The following is a 27,435-nucleotide window of genomic DNA, read 5'->3' on the forward strand; positions in this document are numbered from 1 at the left end:
GAGAGAGAGAGAGAGAGAGAGAGAGAGAGAGAGAGAGAGAGAGGAGAGAGAGAGAGAGAGAGAGGAGAAGAGAGAGAGAGAAGAGAGAGAGAGAGAGAGAGAAAGAGAGAGAGAGAGAGAGAGAGATAATTGAGATGTAGGTTTTACTTACCATTCATTGTCTGCTTTTTGTTTAAAAGTCTTTTCCTTAAAGTACTGTTCATTACATTTCTTTTCATGGAGATTGTTTTGATCTTCCATAGTTAAATCTACATCTTTTAAAAGAAAAGCATTTATGCTTTCCATATTGCGACTGCTTGGCAAATTTCCTCCTGTTGAGAAGAATAGACAAATTGTCTGCATTGCACTTAAAATCTAATTATTATGATATTATCAATTTGGGAACAAAAAATAATAATTTCATACTAAATATTGCATCCATGTAGCTCTTATCCAAGATTAAATTTACCATGCTTTAGGTATTTTAGAATGTCTATTTTGTGAAAAAAGCTAGGGTTTTCATTGGTTCTCTCATGGAAAAACAAGTTAATCAGACCATCAAATGTATGCAATTAAAAATGATTAGCAATAATCATCCTTTAATTCCAATAAAAATTCTGTTAGTCAAGTCACTTGTTTATTCAAAACTTGATGGCTGAGACTCATTGATGGGCCATGTAACAAAAGATAAAATGTAAAATCTACAGTTTGTCCACAACACATTGCTAACTAAGCTGATTCAAACAAAAGAGACAAGTCCATACTCCCCAACCCTTTTCTATATGAGCTTATTTGTATTTAAGGATTTTTATGGCGACAATTTTAGTTCATTTCAGCACCGGCAAAAAGGAAAATGATGTAATAGACAAAAGGCAAAAGATTTAGATCTAGCTGGCAAGCACTCATGACAAATTAAGACATGTGGACAGTTTCAATGTCGACCAAAAGTAGATTCATGAGCAATCTATTGTGTCTAAACTTAAACCATCTATAAATGCAACACTAAAATGACCATGAGACCATTGTATACAGTCAAACGGACACAACACACACACATACTTTCTATTATCTCTTTTAATTTTAATTAGTTTCTTACAATTTTCCATCTCTCACTACGCTGAGCTGCCCTTAACATTCCTATCACAACCTGGGGACTCTCTCCTCACACACTGATGCCACTCTAACGTTTCATTCATACTCCAACCACCCAGGAATACAGACAATAAAATTCTCACTACATACTGTATTATTTGTTTTAAACATTCCTTTGTTTATTGTTTTGCTGACAAATGGTTTGTATTTTCACCTTTTCCTTAGTATTTTTTAGGACCCCAGGCTTCAGGCAGGCTCCACCGCTCTCTATTATTCAAAAGTACTATTTTCATTCAAATGACAGTCCATGACAAATTTAGAGTATCCCCACTTTGTGACAAATTGCACTTACCATCAGAAGTGACGATAGCTTGACTTTGCGAGTAATACTCGTGCATAGATTTTACATCTGTGTCTCCACCAACAGCCCCTTCAGGTATCTTGTGGTCATCTGTAACAATAGCATAGTATAATCATTTGCATTTTCCCTTTTCTGCTGTTATATGCAATGTGCAGTGTCAACAGTTAAAAGTTATGCCCCTTCTCTATTGTTTTTCTTTTCTTCTTGTCACTGCTGTATCTTGGACTCATAGCACAACATCAACCAAAGTTAGTTACCTATGAAGTTGTATGTCTTATATCTTTAAATGTATACTGTTTCATTACTAACCGATTACAAAATAAATTTTTAAAAAGAAAAAAAAACAAACATAAATCGAAGTCCCATAACGCCCAGTTTACCATGAATAAACGCAATCTATTTTTTTCCATCTAAAAAACTCTTTAGAGGTGACTCAAGTTTTCCTTTGTAACAGCAAACAAGTAGTCCAGTTTGGAGAGGACTAACGAGACAATGATCTTTTTTGCATGCATTTTTAGTCAGAAAAGGCCTAATGTTGCTGATGTTTCGTAGGCTGAAAATGATGTTTCTTTTCATTTCTAACATGGTTTTTGAAAGTCAGATGGCTGTCCAAAATCACCCCAAGATTTTTAGCTTTGTCTGAAAGGAGAATTGAACTACCATCAATTGTGAGGTGGTGTTTTTCAGTTAGACTTTTGTTTTTTCTTCCCCAAATAAACGGGCTTCGGTCTTATCGCTGTTCAAATTAAATTTATTCTGAGATATCCATGTCTTGCTATATTAAATTTGATGCTCGAATCGTGTGTCATTGGAGTAAAACTGAGACATTAAATCGTGTTGAAGTATCTTCGCAACAAGTGTTGTGTAGAGAACGAACAATACAGATCAGAGAACGGATCCTTGGGGAACACCATACAATATCTCTTGCTCTGCTGAAGTTGAAGTTGACACGAAATGTTTCCTTCCACACAAATAAGAGGTAAACCATCACAGAGCTACATCAGAGAAAAGTAATTTGAAGGCGTTTCAAAACAATACTGTGGTCGATCGTGTCACAAGCAGTCAATAAATCAAGGAGACAAAGAACAGATGTTTTTCCCTTGTCCATCACCTGTAAATCCTCAAAAGAGCGGTTTCGGTACTGCGGTTTGGGCGGAATGCTGACTGAAAACTTACTTGCAATTTATTCATCAAAATATGTGTTGATAATTGCTGCAATACTGCCCTTCTTAAATTTTTACATGAAGGGTACATTGAAAACGGGGTGATTATTCTTGAGATATGCACTATTCAGGCCACTCTTTGTTAGTAATGGCTTGACCATAGCCCTCTTGAAGGATTGAGGAACTCTTCCTATTCTTAACGAGTAGTCAATAAACTTTGTGAAGTAGGACGCTAGTTCATTTAAACATCGTTTCAGAAGTGGTGGAGAGGATCAATCTTTTCGTTTTTTCTTCCATAATTTCTGAAAAAGATGTTATCTGTTCCACAAAAAGATTCGAATTTAGTATTTTTCAGTATGTTGTCTAAATTTTTGCGAATAGTAAAAATTTTGTATATATGCAGTTCAAAACTTTCCATATTCTGGAACGTGGATAAATGTTTAAAAGAGCAGAGTTTCAAAAAAGTTTCTGCCAATAATCAATTTTCTTATTCTCAGACATGTCTGAGTAGGTACTTTGGTAAAAGTCCATTTGGCACTCCAGCAGTGAGCTGATAAATGGTCTAGTGGCTGTGACCCGATTTTTTGGACTATTGAGTGATGGGTCTCATAATAAGTTCCATAGATATTTTGTGTATGGATGGATTTTAATGACTTATGTCTTATTTTCTTCAGGAGGAATTACTCTACCGTTTGGTGTTTTAAATCAATGCCAATTTAATAATAATAATAATAATAATAATAATAATAATAATAATAATAATAATAATAATAATAATATAATAATGATAATAATAAATATAATAATAATAATAATAATAATAATAATAATATAATAATAATAATAATAATAATAATAATAATAATAATAATAATAGATCTTTATTGTCCAAAAATATGGCAATTTGTCATTTAGTTACATTTGTTATAACGTTATATGATAACTATAACATTGAACCGATATTTCACTCCTACTTATTTTCTCTCTCTCTCTCTCTCTCTCTCTCTCACACACACACTCTCTCTCTCTTTCTCTTCCTCTCTTTAGTATATCTTTTGATTGTGGATAAAATAGGATATAATTTAGCTTTGAATAATTAAATTAGAAATTTGTATATCATAATTTCAGTGACAGCACGTGATTTAACATTAACATCTTAACTTTTAATAAAATTAAATTCAGGGCAAAGCTGTAAACCGCATCCATGAAATTCGTTCCAGCAAAATCCTTACTCAAATCTTAGCGGCCATTTTTAGGCTTTTAAATCCAAATGGTGGTTACTACCAGAAATGCAGGACACAAAAAGGCAAATATAAGACCATTTTTCAGGCTTTGTCTTTAAACTAACATCCTTTCTTTTCCGTATCTGATTTTTCACAATTTTGGTCTCATTTTAATCCTGTTGAAAAGCACTTTATTACAATTAGGCACTTTCATGAATTTTTTCAAAGGGGTCGAAATAAAACCATAATAGGATATGGATAGAGCTTGAAAAACCATTTAATTTAATTTAGGTGGTACAAAAACGCATCGTTTTTATGCACCTCCGTTGGCGGTGATGGTAAATTAATGAAAAAGTTGATGCAAACGTCCATGAGGTATAAATAGTTTTAGTTATAGATTGTAGTTTAGTACATTGCTTAGTGATTACCGATGTACCTACGTTTATACAATGATAATAAATAAAAGAATAATAACAATAATTTTAAAAATCAAATGTAAAAAGAAACATGGCACCCAAATACTGACCTCAAATCAATAAATAATTTTAGAAAACTAAAATCGAAGTTGTTTAAAAACATGATAAAAAGTTTTTTGAAAAAAAAAACAAAAAAAAAACGAAAGAAAAAAAGCAAACAAAAATAAAGTAAATTTTTAAAAAAATGTTTTTATCTACAATGGGAATCGAACCCGGTACTTTCAAGGTTAGAGTCTGACAGCTTATCCATTGCGCTACGGAGTCACCTGACTATTCATCACATTTAATAAAGTCTTTCTAAAACATTATTTTACCTTCAATGCAACTTCTATTTTCTGGTTTTATATTTTGATTTTTAAAATTATTATTATTTTTATATAAATTTATTAACAAAAACATCCTGCAGATATCACAATATAACTTTCGCCATGTCCAAATACAGCAACACAATATCGCTGATGAAATTGGGTGGGATGCGCATGCGTGACTGAGGTGTATAAAAACGATCCGTTAAGATACACCGTCAACGGAGGTGTATAAAACGCTGTGATTATCCCCAGACACCCGTCTGGGGATAATGAAAATTCGTTATCCCCAGACACCTGTCTGGGGATAACCAAAATGCGTTATCCCCAGACACATATTTGAGACTCCGCTCCTTTAAACAATTATCCACATTCCAGAATATGGAATGTTTCCAAATGCACATAGAAATAAGGAAAGTTAATAAAATATCTATAAAAACATAAAATTAACCAACATTAAATCAGTTGTTACTACATATACACAATATGCGTCGACTTCGAAGTGGGTGTCATGGCCGAATGGTTTCGTCGTCTGCCCTGGAAGTTTTACCAGAATCGACGTTGTGGGTTCGAATCCTGGTTCCGCCACTTTTTTTTTTTTTTTAAAATTCCGTCTACTGTTTACAGAACGTTGCAAGGGTTAAATGTCCCATCCATTCCCCCCCCCCCCCCCACCTTTTTTTTTTTTGTGCTAGTCTATTCTTCTCTCCTTTTTGTTTGACCTTGTGTTCCGTTTCTGAGCATGAATTTCTTAAAATTGTTTTTATTTTAAAAAAAAAATAGGGTTTTTTTTTCTCCTCTATCTGACCATTTGGTCGCTCTCTGAATATTTCTATTTGTTTGCTTTTTAATTATTTATCCTTTTTAGTCACTTTTTGAGATCGGAGTGGGGACAAATATGACATTTTTCTAGAAACTAGAAAGGAACTAAGAGAGAGAGAGAGAGCCACAACGTCGATTCTGGTAAAACTTCCAGGGCAGACGACTAAACCATTCGGCCATGACACCCACTTCGAAGTCGACGCATATTGTGTATATGTGGTAACAACTGATTTAATGTTGGTTATTTTTATGTTTTAATAGATATTTTATTAACTTTCCTTATTTCTATGTGCATTCGGAAACATTCCATATTCTGGAATGTGGATGATTGTTTAAAAGTAAAAGAGCGGAGTTGAAAATATGTGTCTGGGGATAACGAAATTTGGTTATCCCCAGACAGGTGTCTGGGGATAATGAAAGCCCAGCCTTTTCACCTGTCTGGGGATAACCAATTTTCCTTATCCCCAGACAGGTGTCTGGGGATAATGACAGCCGACGACTAAACCATTCGGCCATGACACCCACTTCGAAGTCGACGCATATTGTGTATATATGTATCTCTAGTAACAACTGATTTTAATGTTGGTTAATTTTATGTTTTTATAGATATTTTATTAACTTTCCTTATTTCTATGTGCATCTGGAAACATTCCATATTGTGGAATGTGGATAATTGTTTAAAAGAGCGGAGTTTCAAATATGCGTCTGGGGATAATGAAAATTCGTTATCCCCAGACAGTCAGACAGGTGTCTGGGGATAACAAATTTTTATTATCCCCAGACAGGTGTCTGGGGATAATCACAGACAACAACAATAAGGTGTCTACAGAATCAAATACTTGGACTTGACATACCTTCTTCATCTCTCATTCTTGAAAACACTTATTTCTTCAACGGCTTGACTCTCTAGGAATGTAACACTAACACTGTTTTTTTCCGTCCTTTTCCTATTATTATTATTTATTTTTTTTTGTACATAGATCGGAAGTTGAAGTCTGACGATCGATTCGTCTTTTTTTTTTTTTTTTCGAATCGCCAAATTAATAGTTATAAGTTATACAAAACTCAAGTTCATAGAAACTAGAAACCGCATAAAGCTTTCAAATTAAATACGTTATCTATTTGGAATGTAACCAGTTTTAAACATAAAATTGTGGTTGACATGATTTTTAGAATAACTAAAACATTGCAAGTAAAAACACGTCTTCAAAACTAAACAAACAGTATGAACTCCAAAAAGCTGCAACGGTAATTTCCGATTTTGGGAATTTCGCCTTTATGGAACTCTCTAGGCTATCGTGTAAAACGAGGTTCCCAAGAGTTGACAACAAGATATGAAGTGAATAGAAAAGTGCCAGAAGACAATAGAGAATAAAAAATTTTTTCGCGGCGGTGGTGGGGTTTGAACCTGCGACCTTATTGGTACGACAACTCCGCCTGGCAGGTGAGAGCGTGGCTCTACCGTGTGAGCTATCCACGAACACAAAAATATTCGTTTCAAACTCAAAGTCATTACTAGATCCCTCTCTCACCACTTCTTGAGATCGCCGATTCGTTCGTACACCACCATCGCGAATAATTTTGACCAGCAGTTAAGCTTAATAGCCAATATTCTCAACACAAACATATAACATAGAAACGATTGAGACATTGAGTATGCTCCGGTGTATGGGGTGAATTTTAATTCAGAAAAGTGAGTGGAGCAGGCACTTATGTTGGTAACAACAAGATATGAAGTGAATAGAAAAGTGCCAGAAGACAATAGAGATTCTCTATTTGTTCCCAAGAGTTGTCACTCAGGGTTGCCAGTTTGGCATTTTAAATGCCAGATTCCAAAAATCTGGCATTTTTGAAAACCGTTTGGCATTAGAAAAATCATTTGGCATTTGGCATTTTCATTTGGCATTTCCTTTTCTTGTATATTATACTTCAAATGACACCTTTTCTCAACCGTGGTGTAGTGGTTTAGCACTCCACTTAGTAGTCAGTAGGTAAAAAATTACCCCAACAGGAAATTTTGTATAATTAAAAAAAAAAGAAAAAAAGAAAAGAAAACATGCAAGCCACCAGGATATGATAATGATAGTAAATTGTCCATCAAAAGTGAGTAGTTTTCTTAGTGGTGGTGGGAGTCAACAGACTTTGGCATTTTTTGAGTGTTTTGGCATTTTTTGAGTCTTCCCCTGGCATTTTGTTGAAAAATAATCTGGCAACCCTGTTGTCACTTAGTTTATTTCACGCTAATTTCGCTACACTACTACAATAACGGTATGCATCATGATAATAGTTGAGGTTTTAAAGGATTTTAAATGTAGACTGGGAGAAATCCTTATGCATTTTCCGTCCTTTCAGCTTCATAGATTGCATTGTTACTTCCTTTCATTTTTCAAAGGCAAAGGGATTATAATTTCGATGGCTATTCTAATTCTACACTCTAAATTACTCTAAATAAACAATGTGAAATTGAATGAATGTAAGCTTCAATTTAATATGCTTCTTCTTCTTCTTCTTCTTCTTCTTCTTCTTCTTCTTCTTCTTCTTCGTTCCTCTGATGGACATCTATGGCTGCAGTCCGATATCTGCTATGAAGTCTGTGGTCCGCTTTAGGTCCTCAGCCTCACCATAGCGCTTTGTGTTGAGTGTTGTAGGGGTGACCCAGTGGTTCGAACGTTGCACGTTGTATAATGGGCAATCCATAAGCACATGTAAAGTGGTTTCATGGTCGGTTCCACATGGTTGTTCCAATACCTAGCTTTGTAAACATGTCCTCTTAGTCTATTGTGTCCTGTTCGGAGCAGGAATAGGGTGACTTGGCTACTTCGCTGAATGGCATGGATTGGATCCTGCTTGTTGTGTTCCAGGTGTGTGTCATTCCTTTCTTTGTCTATTTTTAGCTTTATTATTTTCTTTTGCTGATGGTAAGTGATTGACGTCTTCGGTTGTTCCTTTTGGGCTCCTTCTTTGGCCAGTTGATCGGCAATTTCATTTCCATATATACCTACACGACTTGGAATCCACTGCAGCACAATTTTTCCTGTTTTATCAGATAAGCCCTCAAGGGCCTCCACAGTGTGTGCGGCTTCAGAGTCCTGGTAATTTTCAATAGACCGGAGAGCATCATCAGAGTCTGTCAAGTAAACCACATTTTTCCTGTATATTCTGTGATATCTGGATAGTTCTTTTGTTGCATTGAGGATGGCTTTTTCTTCAGTTTTAGTACTTGTGCACATTGAACCCACTGATACAGATATTTTTGTTTCTGTTTTATCTGTCCAGTGTATGAGTGCACCAGCACCTCCATTCATGAGGGGGCCGGAAACTGAGCCATCTGTATAAACTCTTATCCAGTTGGTCATTGGGTATTTTTTATCGATCATCTTTAGGGTTTGAGCATTGTCATTATTGCTTCGAATGTTTTTCTTGTTGATGGTTATGAATTTTTGTTTCTTTTTCCACGGTGGTGGTTTGAGATTTGGGACATTGATTTGGGCAATATCTTCCTTTGGTGTCACTTTATATTTGTTCTCTAGTTTTTGTCCCAAGGCGATGAAGTTTTCCCTTTTGAGTCGATTCTCGTTCTTTTCCATTGTACTTGGATGCAGTGGTTGGGATTCCATGAATTTTATCTTTGAGAATTGTGTCATTATTTTAAATTTCGTTGTTCTTTGAGAGGTTTTATTCCTGTGTGGGTTTCCATCTTGTGAATTGGTGTTGTTTTCATTGCTCCAGTGATCACGCGTAGGCATTGGTTTTGGACTTTTTCAACCTTTTGAAATTGAGCCTGTGAGCACGTTCCCCATGCCGATATGGAATAGTCTATTGCAGGTCTTACATATCCAAGATATGTCTTCTTCAGGACGTTTGAGTTTGCTCCCCATTGCGTTCCAGCAAGTTTTCGGAGAAGCTGCATTCTCTTGTACCCTTTCTGTTGACTTTCATCTATTTGATGTTTCCAAGTGAGTCGAGGGTCAAATTTCACTCCTAGATACTTAGGCATAAGGTCTTCTCTCAGAATCTTTCCATCCAAAGTTAATCGCATAGATTGCTTTTTGGTTGATAAGCTGAATGTTGTGTATGTGGTTTTATCAGCATTTACTCTCATACCCCAGTCTTTTGTCCATTTGCTCAAAGCATCTAGAGTCATCTGTATCCTGACCTTTGCAGTACCATTATTTCTTTCAGTGCATATCAGTGCAAGGTCATCTGCATACATGGCTGCTTTTACTCCTCTGCATTTGGTTTCGCAGATGTCATTGATAAATACGACAAAGAGGGTTGGTGAGAGAACCCCGCCTTGTGGTACTCCATTTGTCATGTTCGTTAGCTTGCTTTTAGAGTTTTGAGATTGGACTCTTGCTTTTCGATTTGTGAGGTAATCTTTAATCCATGCAAACATGTTGTGCTTAAGTTTGAGAAGTAGTCCTTTTGTCCAGACTTTGTCAAATGCCTTTTCCATATCCACCCAAACTGTGACTGTGTGTTTTTTTTCTTGGTAACCATTTTCGATCAGCTGCGAGATGTATGTTATCTGGTCCTCTGTGCAGCGAAATTGTCTGAAACCAGCCTGTTCATCTGATATCAACTTATTGCTTTCTAAATACCATTGGAGACGGCGATTAACAATTCTCTCCATCAGTTTACCCAAACAGCTTGTCAAACTTATTGGTCGGTAGCTTTCGGGTTTATTTTTTGGCTTGCCATCCTTCTTTATTGGTATCATGGTTGCCTGTTTCCATTTGAGCGGAAGTTTACCCAACTTGCATTGAACAGTTGTTTCATTTTCCTCTTTGTGAGGGTTCCTAGGTGTTTCAACATGTCATTAGTAACATCATCTGGACCTGGTGATTTGTTCGTTTTTAGAGATTTCAAGGCAATTTCTACTTCTTCTTTTTTAATCGAATTGAACATGGCATCATCTGTGGATTCTTTGGGTGTATCCTTGTGTTTTCTCAATTCTTTGTGGACTTCTCGTTTTCGTTCTTTTCTAATATGTACACTCCCAACACTTGAGTACTGCTTCATAAAACAGTTTGCTGCTTGTTTTTTGTTGAGAATCCTCCCTTGATCATCTTCTACTGATGGTGCAGCATATCCGTTTTCTTGTCCGCTTAGAGCTTTGGTTAGGTTCCATAACTTTCTTCCGTCTCTGTCGTAGTCAAGTTGTCTGGTTTTTTCATGCCATGCTTCCTGTTTTGCTTTTGTTGTTTCTTTCCTGAGAGTTGTTTCAGCCTCTTTGTATATTTCCATATTCTCATCATTTGGCTCTCTCTCTGCTTTTTTACTGTGTTCAGTGACTAGGCTGTTGAGACTTCCTAATTTTTCAGTCCATCCTGGACAGTAGTCCTTTCTTGATCCTCTGGGGATTGATTCTTTTGCAGCTTTCATGATTGATTTTGTGAATGCTTTGGCTGATTTTTCCACATTCCTTGTTTTACAGTTTATCTCTTTTGTATAACTATCAGTCAACTTTGAAAACAGAGTCCAGTCTGCTTTTTTATAATTCCATCTCGGAGGTGGTGCCTTTCTGTCTTTTGCATATTCTTCAGTTATTTCAACCAGAATGGGACGATGATCACTTCCTGCCAGTTGTTCCTTTACCTGTTTACTGACTTTTCCGGTGAGATCTTCAGATATGAGAGTTAGGTCTGGAGTTGATGTTGTCTTCCATGCTCTTGAGAAGTACAGTAAAATTACTTTAAACCGAAAGAGGCTAAACCGAAAAATACCTTAAACCGCAAAGAATTTAATAAATTGTACTAGTTTCTTCATTATCTTTGTACTAATTCTTACGATGAACCGAAATACTTCTAAGAAGGACTTTCTTTAAACCGAAACAACTTGAGACCACCTTCCTTTATTCTCTCTCAATTTTTCTTCAAAAATTGGGGAAGGTGGCCACACGTAATAATGCCCGGCGATATTAAACAAAGAGCGTAAGTATAAGATGAGGGTGATGGGTGGGGTGGGGGTGGGGGGTAGGCAAACACTTCAAACACTGCACTTGGGCTTGGCCAACACCAGAATCCCACAGACTGGAAAAGGAAGACAGCGGGTGACTGGCAGGCGAAAAATGAGGAAAGAGGGGGAGTTGGGGTGTAGAATCACGCAAGCGAGATGTTCTCGGTCCTGTGTTGATGCTTTGGAACTGACTGGATTTTCAACACGAGAATAAGGAAGGGAGGGGGGGGGGGTAGACAACTTACCATTGACATGCCATTTCAATTCCACTTTGTTTAAATGTGTGTGTGTGTGTGTGTGTGAGGGGGGGGGGGGGATTCTATGTATTTAGGCCTTTGAACCAAATGGCTTTTCAACAAAAGAGAGATGCCTAGTAGACAGCTTAGCATTGACACGCCTTTTCATTTCCATTTCACTTCACCTCTGAGTAGCTGTGCCTCATTCATTATCAATTATCGCACAAGAACTTTCGATCTTATTTTAGCTTTACATTTTACTAAAAGATGTCTAAAAGAAAGCACTGCGCTTACACGTTGGAGTTTAAAATTAAAACGCTATGTGAAGTCGATGAAAAAAAAGTTGATCAAGACTGAGATATGTAAAAAACACGGCATCCCGAACTCAATTCTTTCAACAATTTTGAATTGAAAACGAAAATCCCCAAAAATATTTTTAAAACACACACAAAAAAAAAAAAATAAAAAAAATTAATGGTTACGAAGACGGCATTTATTCAACAACTCCATTTAACGGGAAACCCATGATACCATTAAATGAGCAAATTCCTTAAATAGTTACTACCCTTGAAAAACATTGCAAAACGGAAACTTGCTTTAAGCCAAAATGTCTTTAAACCGAAATGGTTTAGAGGGTCCCCAAAATTTCGGTTTAAAGTAATTCTACTGTATGTATCTGGGTCATCTTCATTTCTGACAATTTGAAGCTTACTGTCTGTAAGCCAATTTTCAAGAGTTTCACCTTTTCCAAGTCATTGTATCCCCAGCTTGGGGAGTGGCTATTGAAGTCTCCCACAACAATGAACTGTTCTTCTTCACTTCTTATGTTTTCAATTGGCAGATTCTCTGATGGTGGGCTGTAACAGTTATATATTGTGTATTGCAATGTGTTTTTGGTAATTTTTACAGCCAATATTTCAACAGATTCATCTGTCGTTGTTTCATTTGTCGCTATGTCATTTCTGACGAAGATGATTACTCCACCTTTGTTCCGTTCTTTTCTGTCTTTCCTAAAATGTTGATATCCCCTTATTGAACACCTAATGTTTTCTGTGAGGTGTGTCTCCTGAATGCAGGCAATATCTATCTTCTCATCCTGAAGAAACTTGGAGAGGGCAGTCTTTTTATGTTGTATCCCTTCTGCATTCCATTGTAGCAATTTGATAGTTCCAGTAGTCCGTAACCTTGCATCTCCTACCCTGGTTCCACAGCAGGAGGGCAAGGTAGCACCAGATCGCTTGGGTGAACCCTGTTTATCAGGGCTCGACGCTAGGTCCGTCCGGCGGGAATCCCCAGACTTCGCGCCATATCGTCCAGCAGTTTTGTTGTCCATCATTGTGAGGAGGATGCGTGTCACATTAATTTTTGGGTTGGTTTCCCTCTCCAGACTATTTGCGCCAATCGGCTCTGCGACTCCGACTTCAGCGGTTCTTTATTCTCTGGATGTGATTCCATAGCCTTTCATCTTCCCAGATCCACAAGGCAGTGGTGGTTTGAAGTTGGAGTTTTCCTTCTCCTAGACAGACTGCTTTCCAAGGCTATGAGCTCTGTCTACCCATTAATGGTGTCTAGGCTGGGAGTCCAGGAGGGTATCTTTGTAGAGTGGCAGTTTCCCTTCACCCCACCAGCGTCATGGGGCTAGCACAGCTTATTGCGTGAACTAGGGCAATCTGGCCACGGCGGTTGATCCCTTCCTTCGTCCGTCACCAGACACATAGAAACTTGTGTCATCAGCCGGTTAGAAAGTTCCTTTCGGAATACTCCAACCGTTGCCCAGGAGGCGGGCGGGGAAGAATGCCCCTACGTGGACCCTGACACGAGCTGGAATGGATTGCGGATCAGTACTGATCAAAATAATCCAATCCTGCCTCCCAATTTAATATGCGAAAACAGATAAAGTGGACGTTTCGGGTTTCCCCTTTATCAACAAAACAAGATGAATGAAACACTACAGACGAATGAGATAATGTGGTAGTGGCGTTGTTAAAATGAAAAGGTGTGTGTTAAAGTTAAAGTTAAATTGTTTCATTCATCCTGTATCTGTATGTTTGGCGCTGAAGAAATCAATGGTCTGGTTGTATTTCAGCGGCGTCCTCATTGGGCGTGGGCCTATGCCAGTCGGGCCTTGAAATCGTTTAGGTGTGGTGCCATGATGACCAGTTCATCCAGCCCATTCCACTCCGAGATAGTTCTAATGAAGAAAGAATTTCTGTAGTTTTGTGTTCTTGTCTGTGGGATTTTGAAGCAGTTCTAGATCCTGTTTTGTTGATAAAGGGGAAACCGGAAACGTCCATTTTATCTGTTTTCGTATATTAAATTGAAGCTTACATTTAATTTCATATTGTTATTTATTTCTTCGAGCAGCAATATTAACATTTACATTACCCATATGGTTATAATAGAAAAATAAAACCGGCATACAAAAAATTGGATTAATTCTTTACAATAACAACTTGCTTGCATCTATCAACTATAGGTGTAACCTACATCGCTTTCATCGTAAGTCAAAGCCAAAAACTGTGGGATTTTGTTCCAGTAAACAAAACAAAAACCCAATCAAACAAGACATGCAGAGTTTGGCATTTTACTTTTGTTTTTTATTTTATATAATTTTCAAATCTGAACTCAACTCAAAACTTATTATTAATATCTAGATATTAGTTGAATCAGAATTTCAGGTCAAATGGATGGGACTTGAAATAACATTTTATCTGATACTTTATTTATTCCTCTGCGACAAATCAAACGGTTTCAGAAAGTTGTTTTTTCTGTTGAACACTTAAAATTAAGTCAATTTTACAGAGAGAATTTGTGATCTCTCTGCTGCTACCTCCCAATAACATATCGCGGCTTTGATTTTTCAGTAGAATTGGACCACTTGTACTCTTTGAATTCATGTAAATTTTTTTTTTAATCATGGCAAGTTTGGGTAGCATTTTATTGGTCTGAAATAAGCTTTATTAGCATATATTAACTCATTTTTATCATATTCATGTATGGGAAGTATGGAAATATAAAAAGGTTGAGAGAACATTGATTAAAAAATATAGACCAACCTCTGTCTCAGTTAAGGGCAGCATTGGGATCAGAGAAAAATGTGGTTATAACTATAATGGAGCAATCTATAATGGTTCAGATGGGTAAGAGGAGTCTCGACTATGGTTATCTGTTTCCATCTATCTACTGTCTGGCAGTTTCGACCGAAACAGGCTAGCTTGAAAATATTGTCATGTCACTTTTTGAAACAACAGACCCAGCCATTGCTGGATTGAAAACTTGTCACTCCTAACTTTCATACAATTATCTTCGCCTTACCCATAATAATAGGTGACGATGTGTTGTATTGATTGCTCAACACTGCTTGAAAAATCAGCACAGCTGCCTCTCAAAGTCAGGACTAGTCGGCAGTTGCTGCTTTTTTTCCTCTATTATTCAAATGACTGCTGTTTGATTTTCACCTGGTTCTTGATTACCATGTTCAAGCTGTTATCCAGAATCCCAAGGCCTGTTTTGTAGTTGAGGCAAAGTAAGCCAAAAGACTAGCTTTGATTGTGCTGTAAATTACACAAGTGTTTACTCTAGTCAATTGACTGCTGGATGCTCTCTTGCTTGTCCAAGGTATTTTAGTCAGCGCTTTTCTCTTCAACTACGTAGAAGTAGGAGTGGACAACATGATTTCTTATTCATGTACGTGATCAGGGGGGTCTATAGAACAGTATCTTATAACTGAAGTGTGTTCCGCTGGTGAAGTATGTTCATTAGCTGGTTGACCACATTGACACTCGCTCTGGCTACGGTGGTCGACTGGCTAGTTACCGCAAATGCCACAGCTAAGCTAGCTTGATGTGTGTGTGTGTGTGTGTTTGTGTGTGTGTGTGTGAAGGGGTTCCTACAGTTCAACATCCGTCAACAGGCCTTAGAGGGGGTGGGCTATCATTGGTCGGCCAATCAAGCATTTTCATTGGTTTATGAGAAACTGGGTTCCATCCAATTAAAAGTCAAGAGTCCGTAAAATCAGTTGGACATTAATATTTGATACTTTAGTTATATTGTATTAAATGCTGAGGTGAATCAACAAAAAATATGATATGGTTGGTCTAGATGCTTGTAACTGTTGTGTTTAAATATACAATACTCCATAACTCTTTTATTCTTGTCTTGTAACCAAGTCAAATGCTATTTACTACTTATCAAGTGTGGCGGTTTACTGATGGGTGACGTTGACTACAAAACTCCAACCCTGACATTGTGCCCTTCACACTACACACATTAGTCAACTCAAGTGTGAATGAGTACCTGGCTATATTGTAAGATGCCATACCAAAAAGAATGCTTGACTGATGGCGTGTTTTTTTTGTATGAAATATAATTTGTTTTGAAATGGTCTGCTCTGAAGTGGGGGGGGGGGGGGGGGGGGGGGGGGGGGGGGGGGGGGGGGGGGGGGGAATGAAGCATTGTAAAGTGCATTGAGTCGGATTGAAATTGTGGAATATAAATGTGCAAATTTGGTTAATGTGCAAGGGTCTATTTTCATCTAATGGCATGTAATTTTAAGTCCAAATTTCTTCTGATGTCAACACATTCTTTGGGAGTTACGCTTTAACTCTCTCCAGCCGGACTAAATCATGACTCAAAATTCCTTTATTTAAAGTGGGTAGAGGAATTATAAAGGAGTATCTGTTCAGGATTGTGTGACTCACACAATCAAAAGTTGTCGATGGTGTTTGTATCCAATCACAAAAACTAATATCTGCAAATGATGTTACTTTACTTTGCCGTTTGACAATATCTATATGGTTTATTGAAACACATTTGTATTAAAGTATCAACCTTGACCAATTTTCATACTATTTCAAGAATTTATTAAAAACATCGCTATTGGATGACTTTGACTTTGACGCATTTATTTCGATTACTATATTTAAAAAATTAAAGGGTGTACTTAAAGGTTTCTCCTCAGCTCATATTTCATAGAATTCTTAGTGTTTGTTTCAAGTAAGAGGTCACTTAACATTGGTCTCTCATAGTAAATTTCAAACAAAGGGGAATTGTAACCTTCTCATGATTGTTTTACTTTAACATATTTAGAAGACAAGAAATAGAAATGAGTTACGATGATCAAGACTGGGAGCCACCTTCTGAGGCTGATTTGAAGCTTCTTGCTGCAAGACGAGAACGCTCAGATCAAATCTCCAAGCTTATGTCAGGCTATTTGCTGAAGGGATTCAAAATGCTTGGATCTGTTTGTTCCAAATGTGATGTGAGTATTTAAGCAAAAGACTTACAAAACGTTTTCCTTCATGCAGAATAACAATTCAGTTTTTGAGAAATTGATGTATCCAAATGATGGAAGAGAATTGCTTCCTTCTGTATGACGACAGTAATGTCTGTGAAAATGAAAGCATTGTATTCATGTGGATGCCAAATGTAGATAAAAGGGGGCTACTACATAAATAAGAAAAATGAAATAAAACGAGAGAGTGGGAGGCAGAGAAGGGGGGGGGGGGGGGGTTAGAATTAACTTTGTTCAAAATTTGTTCAGACTATAAACAACAATTATATAAAAGTTTTCAATTTTTCAATTTATTTTTACAAAAAGAAAAGAAAGAATGAACAAATAAATTTTGCATTGTATTTTGGAATGTAAATTTTTGTAATGTTGCTTCAAGAATGAAAAAAAAAAAAAATTAAAACAAACACAGGAACAGTGTTTTCCTTGATTAAAAGCTCAGAAAACGGTCATTCCAGAGCTTTGTGCGCTTATGGGTCGAAACAATGGATGAATCCATTGATATGCTTTTGTATGCACAAAATCTCTCCCCAAAAATACTTGAAATGCTAAAATGTTTGCATTTCACAGCATTATTTGAATGACAAGAGCTATTAATTTTCTTCCATTTTTCATATCTGAGCTAAATATTATTGCATTCTGATTCATTCTAGACGCTGGGTTTAGAAATAAAGGATATAAAAAGAAATAACTTCTCTATCTGAAAAAAATTAAGTAATCCTGCATATCAATATGTTCCGTGGAGCTTTAGATTTTATCCCAGTTTCATTAGAGTTCAATAGTTAGATTATCATCTGTTTACTACCCTATAGATAAAACACCGTAGCAAAGTACTTCCAGATCAAGAATACTACCTGATCACTTTGGGTTGAATGGACAGTGTCAGAAAAGGAAAAAAAATCAGGACTAAACCCGAAATTAAAATCAGTCTTCTTGTTGTTAGAGAAATGAGTGCTGTACCAGTCAAGTTCAAAAGTCAAATGCAGGCGTTTATATGACCTTAGGGAGGCCAATAACGAGTACAGCAGAGTAGTAAGACTTAAATATAAAGCATACAGAAAAAAGAAAAGTTGATAGGTTTGCTACAAATTGTTTTTAAACTACCACTACCAGGATGCTGGGTGGGGTTCCTGACCTCCCATAGTGGGCAGGGAGGTACTTACTGTGTCTTCTATCCCTCTATATCTGTTTTCCAACTTGCTTTCTGTCTTTGTCTTGGAATGGGATTACTTAATTTTGTCCTAGCCCCGGCATGTTGGCCTTACTGAGAGGGAAACAGTCAAATGCATAGTTATTGTTTTGGGAGATGATATTTTTTTCCTTGTAAACCATCTCTCTGTTATATATTATTATATTTGTTATTTTTAATGTATAATGAAATGTAAGCATTTGAGTGTATTTCTCTTTGTTGGATCTTGTGCTTTTGTCTAGGTGAGACTTATAGGTGATCCCAGACTAAGTACATTGATGGTATGCTCTTGGAATCTACATCTGATCCCTATTTGTTCCCAGTTCCGCTTTGTCTTCCTTTCTCTTGGGTGCTTTAATTGTAAGTCGAGAACTTTCTACTATCCCATTTTCTTCCTTTTTACTGGCGCTGATATAACCTAAATGTGTTGCAAGCGCCGTAAAACCCTTAAAAACAAAAACAAACAAACTACCAGGATGCATCACACTTGAGTTAGAAAAACAGCAGTAACAATCTCTTGAGGCTTTAAGATTATTTTTTTTAAATTGAGCTTTTATATAGTGCAATATCCACTAAACATGCTCAAAGCGCTTTACAAAAGGTCCCTGACCAACAGCAACACGTAACATGTAGAACGAGATATGACACCTTTTAGGCGATGATACAATTTTTTCCAACAGAGACAACACTGTTAACAGCCAGGTATTCATTTTACACCTGAGTATGGTGAGAGAATGTGAGTAAAGAACCTTTTCCAAGGACTCAACTATGTGCCGAGCGAGGCTCAGACCAAGGATTGTGCAATCTGAAAGCGAGTGTCATACCATTAGACCACATAGCCGCCTTTGAGAGTTATAGATGCACCAACACCTCACTATGATATATATTTAAATTTTCAATTGACTGAGAAACTGCAATCACCATTCTAACGTACTCTGCAAAACCTTACACACATTTATTGTCCCACACATGAGGACAGCCACCTAAAATTAGCAATGACTATGAAAAATGTTTGTTTTTTTCTCTTTTTGAGGAAATTTTTTGTCTGAAATCAAAGCCCTATCTCCATTCAGTAAAAATGTTTTTGAATTTTGAAAATCCATTCATAAATAAACAAGTTATGCAGTTTCAAAGGTGTCATTTATTTGGATGACCCGCAAAGAGGACTCTTTTTCAGCATTTTTTTTCAACCTTTGGTTGTATCTTGCGTAATAAGTGGATTAAAAGATTGAAATTTGGCAATTATATGGCAAATTTGATAGAGAATATGATGAAAACATTAGAAGAGTTCTAACTTATATAATTTTAGAGCTGGATGGTATATAACACACGCACACACACACACACACAGAAATATATTAAGAAATGAGTATCTATAACACATACAGAGAGAGAGAGAGGAGGGGGGGGGGGGGGGAGATTGCGTACATAAACGAAAGAAATATAGAAGGAAAAGAGAAATTGGACAAGGGGACAAAGATTACTGATGGAACATGACTTGGAACACAATAATTAAACCCATGCTGAGATTGTAGATCATTTTGCAATCGAAAACTTTTAACATTATAATTTCTTAAATTCTTGTAAATTAAACAGTCAAATTATCAGCTGTTTATTGAATCCAAACGCAATGGCAGACGATAAACACCCCTCTGCCAGTGAGACTGCGCAGACATTTTGACTAGTCATAAACTTTAAAACAAAGTCAACCAATCAGAAAGCGCTTTGCCACGACCCGCTCAGTTTGGTGCCAAATCGTTTTGAACTTGTGATTCGGGCTGTAGGGGGGCAAAATGGCTTTACGAATGAAGAACAAATTAGGATGGTGTTTTGTAAAATATGGGAAAAGTACTTGTCATATTCATATGAAATTTTACAACCAAAAAGAAGAAATGTTCATGTATTACCTTGTCAGCGACAAAACCTCCACGCCGGTAGTTTTAGAAATATTTTACTCCAAAGAATAAAATTCTATTTTTAACGGTCTTTTGGTAATCGCACGAGTTTTGTCGCTTGACATAATATAAAATGACTTCTTTTCTAACTGTGTGCCAACTTTCAGTCATATTCATCGATAAACAGCGTCGTAATTAATTTTTTAAAATAGCATATATACGAAACGGCTTCGTCCCATATTTTGTCGCGAATTTGGGCACTTCGTGAGCGAAAAAGAGGCCCAAAGATTTGTGCGGGATAGTCATTGCTACCTAAAATACAGGGTCTTTTTTTTTCGAGAACAATCAGAGAGTGAAACAGCCTGCTGAACAATGTAATTTATTCCCTGTATGTGCATGTCTTCAAAGTTTTACTTGTGTGACTTTTTCCATCCTAACCATCTTTGTAAAGTTGGAGAGACAGACACTCAGGGGCCTTTTCCTTTTTTTGTAACTCATATTTCCAGATACAAATGGCATTTGGTTTATGAAGGGAGCAGGAATGAACGCACTCTCAGGCTCAATTGTTTTCTAGCACCAAACTCTTCATAAGAATAATATAATAGGCTTATTTATAAAATAAATATCACATGTTATCAGGTTGGCCTTTGGATTTTTATTTTTTTATTATTATTATTTTTGTTTATCTTGATCATAATTTTCTTATTGAATGTTCTTATCAGTACACTCAAGCTTTTCTTATGAAAAACATGGCTTTTCTCAATAATTTGCAGACAATTCTTCTCCAAGATCGACAAGGAACCAACTACTGTGTGGCCTGTTCAGAGCTTGACTCAGATACTGATAAAGATGATCCTGGTCAGTTCTCAGAATTGATATACAGTGGTATTGTTCCTTTAGATTCAAATTTATTTTCTCTGATTGAAATTTAATGTGTTTATTATAGTAATGCAGCAAGAGGTTTACAGACCTGCTTGCTATTATAAAACAAAGTCCGTGATCATATCTAAATTATTAAAGCTTGTTGAAAATTAAAGTTGATGCAGACTACAAAATTTTAAGGCTAGGGCTATTGGTCAGTACTGACCCCCAGACGCTAGTACCTGCGTGTCAGTGCTGACGAACAGGCGCCAGCGCCTGGGGGTCAGCACTGACCAATAACCTGGTGTTATTGGTCAGTATTGAACAACAGGTGCCGCCGCCCACAGACAGCCTCTCTTCGGTCTGTGCCACCGCCCGCCATTAATCAGCACTGACGAACATCGGGCCTGTTCGTCAGTGCAGACAAAGACCTCTTCGCACTTATTCATCACTTCCTAAAGTAAAAAAAAAACAAAAAACAATTAAAATCCCCGGCTTTCAAGGCCAACTTATCCGATGACACTAAGCAACACGTGGTCACTTAGATAAATTTGATGTCTAACGCGTTAGATCGTGGCCTTCGTAAAGTTATGGCCTGATACTTACCAAAAAATGACGTCAAACTGCCAGTCTTTTGCCATAAAAGAAAACAAATCGTGAGTCGTATTCAGTAGTTCAACCAACGAAATAACTTGTTTCCTTGAGCTCTACTAACAACTCACTAACCGGTGCAAAAACCAAATAATGACGTCAAACTGCCGGTCCTTTTGGATTTCAGTATCAGGCTATAACATAACGATGGCTACGGTTAGATGCCGTTGGGGCAACGGTATGACTGTCGTTTCAAGCCACCATACGATTCTTTTTTATTTTATGTTGTCTTTGTGTGTATGTGTTTGTGTTTTTCTTTTTTTTTTCGTATATTTTCGTTATTGCTTAAATTAAAGAAAAATAGAGGAAACGTGTTATAATATAATATTTCTTGTTACGATTCTTTTATAATACATTGTCCATTCTATTGATGAGGTTTTTAAAAAAAATGTATTTGTTTTGTTTTTGTTTTTTGTCATGCAAAAAAAAATAAAATAATAATAACGGAAAGGAGGAGAAACCTGACAACGAATAGATAATTCCATATTTATTTTTTTTTTGGGGGGGGGGGGGGGGGCAGCGTGGCTCAGCGCTACGGTCTTTGCTTCGTACCCGAAAGGTACCGAGTTCGATTGCTTCTTTCTTTATAAAAAGAACATTACTTTCCTCCTCATGCCTTTTGATGGCATCAGTTAAAGCCTTCAAGGAGGCAAATTTGTTGCCGACAGCGAGTTCCATAATTTGTAGCTTTCTCCTGTCTCAGTGAGATTCGAGCAAGCCGAATTTCAAATGACGGAATGAAAAAAGACGAGACAATGAAAGAGCTTCACTTTCAGTTTGACGTCACGCATCAGTGAGCATGCGCGTTGGAGGAACTGAAATATAAGGTTGCCAGTTTGGCGTTTCAACATCAAATTTGGTATTTTTCTCAGGCTTGAACAATATCATTTGTTTAATTAATTGATAAATTTATTAAACAAATCTCACGTAAACCGATAAAAAAAGGTGAAACCAAGGGACTTCCTTGCGACTAGTATGGGACAGGAAATGCGGATTTATTTGTCGTAGAGCAAGTTATTTCAAAAAATGGCATTTTTCCATAATTTTGGCACCGTCAGTACAGGCGCCAGAACTGACCAATAGATACCAGTACCTATTAGTCAGTGCTGACCCCCAGACGCTGGTGCCTGTTCGTCAGTACTGACCCCCAGATGCTAGCGTCTGGGGGTCAGTACTGACGAATAGTCACTCCGAAATTTAAAGGATTTTGAAGTGTTATTTAATCACTGTTGCGGTAAATTGTTGATTTTTAAAGTTAATCATAGAATTTACAATTTTTATCTCCCAAAAACTAAGAATTTTTAGATTTTCAAGTAGGCAGGTCTTTGCTTATTTATCTAAATCTAATGATTCAATTAATGGTATCAGTTTCTCGAAATTAAATTACCTTCATTTAGAGAGACCACTATTTACCTCTATTAAATGATAATTTTTTAAACCGAAAAATGCAATCTATGATCTGTTTCATATAAGATTTGAAAATGGATTAGAATTTCAATCTGTAGAAAACATTTTATTTTTATTTTTATATATATAAAGTGCAGCACATAAATCTCAAAATCACGGAAATCTTGAATACATGTAAATTTCCCTTTTTAGTCTCCTTTTTTCATTGTACTGGCAACACGGAAATCTCAAACACTGTTGGAGATCAACACCAAAATCTGGAGCAGAATGGATCTTGACTTTCGCATTTGTTGATAAAATTCTTTTACCTTATGTTTGTATTGAACAGAATCAAAAACCACCATTGCTTGTGTGTGTGGATTATGAGCGTGTGTATATAGGAGAAGGGGGGTGTGAAGCCTGTTTGTCCAGTATCTGATGCACGCGATGTCCCAATCTAATGTGTACCAGTACCTATGGGGGCTAGCGAGACAATGACCTGTGGCTTTTACACAAAGAAGTAATTAGGGGAGGGGAAGATGGTGTGAGAAGAGAGGCATGAGAGACATAGGTGTGAAAAAGTAGGGATCAGAAACCAGATTCGTAGGTTTAAATCAGGGCATGTTGAGTGTGTAATCAACAATGGGACATGCTGGCTTTGTCTTCTTATTTTGCTTGTTATTGTGTGAAATAAGATGCACTTTACACTACACTTCATTATGATGGGACCTCATCGAAACAACACCCCCCCCCCCTCCCTCATATTCTTTGTAAAATACACAACACAGAAATCTCAAACAAACAGATATACCCTATATATATATTTGCTCCTGTATTTTTTTTTTTTTTAATTATTATTTTTCTTCTTCTCCATCTTCTTCTTCTTTTTCTCCTTCTTCTTCTCAATATTATTATTATTGTTATTATATTATTATTATTATTATTATTATTATTATTATTATTATTATTATTATTATTATTATTATTATTATTATTATTAATTCGTTTATTTACTTCTTTACCAGCAATTAATGAAACAGCTGCCATGTCCATGGCAAGGGAACTGGAAATTGCTGCTGCCTCTTCAATACAACCTTTGACTGTAATTGACCCTCCAGCTTCCAGCCTTCTAGCTCCAGCAGCACCTGATACTGTTGTTGCACAAGCATCTACTGCCAGTGGTCAGACTACAGTTTCTTCAATGTCCAACCTTAACACAACACAAGAACAGAGCAGAACAGACATAAAGTCCAGAGTATCTCGTGATGATTCAATGACTAATCCGAATTTGTCTATCTCAAGCATCGATGTTCAGAGTTTCACTACAAATGTAATTGCGAGCAGTGTTAAAGATCAAACCTATTCAAAATACAATTCTCTCGGGTCTAAGATGTTGACAGATGAAACTAGGCCAGATTCAGGTTTTTATTCTGCAAGATTTGAGGATAAGAAATCCGTGGCTGAAGGTGATGTCGCTTCAACCACCACCGAGGTAGATTCTATTCATGTATCCAGGTTAAAAAGTAAAATTAACTGGGCCACTCAGGAGCTCCAAGGAGCTCAAAGTATAGAGTATAGTATTCATTTATGTCAGTTAATAAAGATTGCTTCAGAGGCTATTCTAGCTTTACGGAATGCAAGAATGTGAAATGGCATGTTATAATGCTACTGTGTTACAGATTTAATGCTTTTTCTTCTTTTATGGTCCTAACCTACCCTTTGCTACCAGATGACAACCACCTGTAAAAGTGAAGTGGTGGCAGCGTTGAAGTTGAAGTATAGATGCCGTAGTAGCACAGCATCCTGATACTATGGGGTCACAGATTGAGGAAATTTGACAAACTGATATTAATTAGAATGCATATGTCACATGAATTTCACTTCATTGAAAATAGTAATATTGAAAAATTCATTTTTATATCATCATTTTTTGTTTGTGTGCAGATATTATTGTAAAGAACTAATTTTAAATTTTACACTGATTATGAATAAATTATGTCAAAAGGCAAGAGTGTGATTTCTTTTTCTAAAAACTCCAGCAAAAATTATATTTTGGGTGTGAGAAAAAAAAATCCGGAAAAGTTTAGAAGGCTATAACCACCTACCCATGAATGATGCAAGTCTGAAATTTTATTTCAGTCAAATCCACTTACGTATTGAAATTTATGAACACGAGTTTTCAAGTAAAAATGTTAATGCAGTGATGATAATCTTCCGCAGAATTTTGGGATTTTCTCAGAAATGTTTCGCTGATTTTGCTGTGCCAAACATTTTCCTCTGATAAAAGTTCAGATCAAGTGGTGGATCCGTGAAAAAATCACCATCATCTCTTGTGTCATACTTTGCACCTGTGCTCAGTTGCATGAATTTAGGTGACACTCCTGTTTTTATGACGTCAGTCTAGACAAACTGGCCCCAGATTTCAAAAGTGAGACAAGGCTATTGATGGTCGAAAAGGAAGGGGGGGGGGGGGGGGGGGAAGTAAATGAGTCTAGATTTTATTTGTAAGTAGGTCAATAGTGGAAGTACAGTTATAGTTATAGGTCCGTTCTGCATCTCTTTCTCTGTCTCCCTCTCTTTCTCTCTCACATACACACACACTCTCTCTTTTTCTTTTTCACTCTCCCTCTCTTTCACTCTTTCTATCTTTCCCTTATCATATATCTCTCTCAACCAATCTTCATGTTAACTTTATAAAAGTTATCTGGTTATAGAGAGGTGATATTAATCTGTTACAATTATAAAGGGTGCTCAACTTAGTTTACTCTTTTTACCTTTGTTAATACAATGTTTTACAATTTTAATAATTTTATTTTTTAAATTGTTTGAAGGAAAGGGCAATTCATTAAAAATTTATGATTAAGAATAGACGTACACTAGAAGTAGTAATATGATAGACGAAACTATGATATTTTATGTTACGATTTGTTTGAGTTTGACCAATGGACCGATACATTTTCCTCCTTTTTGACAAATTGCCATTATCATCACTGATATTAACTCCACAATTCTTTTGATATATACGGCAGATATTTGCCATATCAAATACATTAGTTGTAATTCTCAAATTTCTATATGATTGGTTGGACTCTGCATTGCACTTTTTTTCCCCCATGATCCAACTGATTTTTCAATTTCTTGAATAGAGATTCTATCTTCTGAATTTTGATTTGACTCTGTGGAACACGTTGTGTGACCCTTATAAACCATATTGGATATCATTGACAAAATGCTGTAGTCCATTGGATTCAAGTCAGGACTAATGGAGGTCATTCACCTTTAGACTGTTTATTTACTGTTTGGCTCACGCCGATAATTCACAAAAAATGGCTGGGTGAGGTTCCTGACCTCCATTGATGGGCAAGAAAGTTACTTCCGTGCCTTCTATACCCCTGTATCTATTTTCCAACTTACTTTCTGTCTCTGTTTTGGAATGAGATTTCTTGGTTTTGTCTTTTTTCTGGACAGGGCCCTTGATGGGGAGGGAAACAGTCAAATGTGTTGTAGTTTTGGGAGACGATAATTTTTGTTGTTGTAAATCATCTCGCTTTTACGTATTGTTATATTTTTTTGTTTTGATGTATAATGTAAGCATTTGAGTGCGTTTCTCTGTGTGGGATCCTCTGCTTATGTCTAGATGAGACTTTTAGGTGATCTCAAAGTACACTGATGATATGCACTTGGAATCTGCATCTGTTCCCTATTTGTACCATTCTCCTTTGCCTTTCTTTTGCTTTTAATTGCAAATCTAGAATTCTTTTTACTATTCCATTTTCTTCCTTATTACTTGCGCTGAAATTACCTAAATGTGTTACAAGCGCCATAAAACCCTTAAAAACAAAAACAAACAAAATTTAATCACACATACATGAAACCAACAAACCAAGATGCTAATACCAATAATTGTGGTAAAAATAAAATGACACCATTAATATTAACCAAACAATATACAACAATACTTACAATAATAATAATAATGATAAAATAATGATAGTAGTTGTAGAAATGTGTTTTCTGTTTTTTTTTGTATTGAAAATTATGTCACATTGTTTGAAGAAAAACTTATTGTAGACTTTATCCCGATCAGTCATTTGTTTTTCAACCCACCCCCCGCATTTTTTTTTTACCATTTAAACCCCCAAAATTTGCCATTTAAAAAATTGCAAAATTTTTGTCTTTAAAATATAAAAAGATTGTCAAAAATTTTCCGCTGGATAAGTCCCATTTAGAATTGAACATAATATCCTATTCCGTATAATATAAGCACATTTTCACTATTTTTGAGCTGACATGAAATCTTAAAATTCAGAAAGCAGAACAAACAAAAAAAATCAACAACCAAATTTTGTCGTCCCCCCCAAAATAAAAAAAAACAAAACAAACCTCAAGCAGCACACATTACTAATACTGACAGCAGATACGGTGATATATCAGTAAGATAAGTCTAAATCGACTGAGATAAAGGCCTGAAAATTAAGATCTCAAGTAAGGAAAAATGTAATAGCGTCTCACATCATCACGCCTCGTTTACATCAGAGTTGCTCTTGA

The 27,435-nt window shown here is 36.4% G+C and overlaps 2 protein-coding genes across 6 annotated transcripts in view; one reads left to right on the top strand and one right to left on the bottom strand.

The window, feature by feature from the left end:
- Positions 1-6,486, bottom strand: part of LOC144957773 (uncharacterized) — a 22,004-nt gene extending 15,518 nt beyond the window's left edge. Inside the window, exons 1-3 of the mRNA XM_078889190.1 lie at positions 6,276-6,486; positions 1,424-1,522; positions 152-311 (exon numbers count right to left, since the gene is read on the bottom strand). Coding sequence (XP_078745316.1) covers positions 152-311; positions 1,424-1,522; positions 6,276-6,291 — 275 coding nt within the window. The 5' untranslated portion in view covers positions 6,292-6,486. The remainder of the gene's footprint in view (positions 1-151; positions 312-1,423; positions 1,523-6,275) is intronic.
- A 62-nt stretch (positions 6,487-6,548) lies between these two features.
- Positions 6,549-24,896, top strand: LOC144957780 (uncharacterized). Of its 5 annotated transcripts, XM_078889206.1 has the most exons (5): positions 6,685-6,741; positions 7,639-7,689; positions 16,704-16,875; positions 20,763-20,847; positions 23,913-24,896. In XM_078889206.1, the coding sequence occupies exons 3-5, from the start codon at positions 16,720-16,722 to the stop codon at positions 24,533-24,535; spliced, it is 864 nt and encodes a 287-aa protein (XP_078745332.1). In that variant the 5' UTR covers positions 6,685-6,741; positions 7,639-7,689; positions 16,704-16,719; the 3' UTR covers positions 24,536-24,896. The 5 variants fall into 5 exon arrangements, with proteins under 5 accessions (XP_078745326.1, XP_078745332.1, XP_078745340.1 ...); XM_078889200.1 differs by lacking the exons at positions 6,685-6,741; positions 7,639-7,689 and adding an exon at positions 6,549-6,669; XM_078889214.1 differs by lacking the exon at positions 7,639-7,689 and having other exon boundaries at positions 6,717-6,865.
- Positions 24,897-27,435: the final 2,539 nt, after the last annotated feature.

This window comes from Berghia stephanieae, chromosome 1, assembly GCF_034508935.2.
Source record: "Berghia stephanieae isolate SIO BIC M18660-M18661 chromosome 1, UCSD_Bste_1.3, whole genome shotgun sequence".
Classification (NCBI taxonomy): Eukaryota; Metazoa; Mollusca; class Gastropoda; order Nudibranchia; family Aeolidiidae; genus Berghia; species Berghia stephanieae.

Coding starts and splice junctions, on each gene's coding strand:
- LOC144957780 (XM_078889200.1), top strand. CDS start 6,647: ATGAACTCCAAAAAGCTGCAACG. Junction 6,670..16,703: donor AACTCCAAAAAGCTGCAACG/GTAATTTCCGAT, acceptor TAACATATTTAG/AAGACAAGAAATAGAAATGA. Junction 16,876..20,762: donor CTGTTTGTTCCAAATGTGAT/GTGAGTATTTAA, acceptor AATAATTTGCAG/ACAATTCTTCTCCAAGATCG.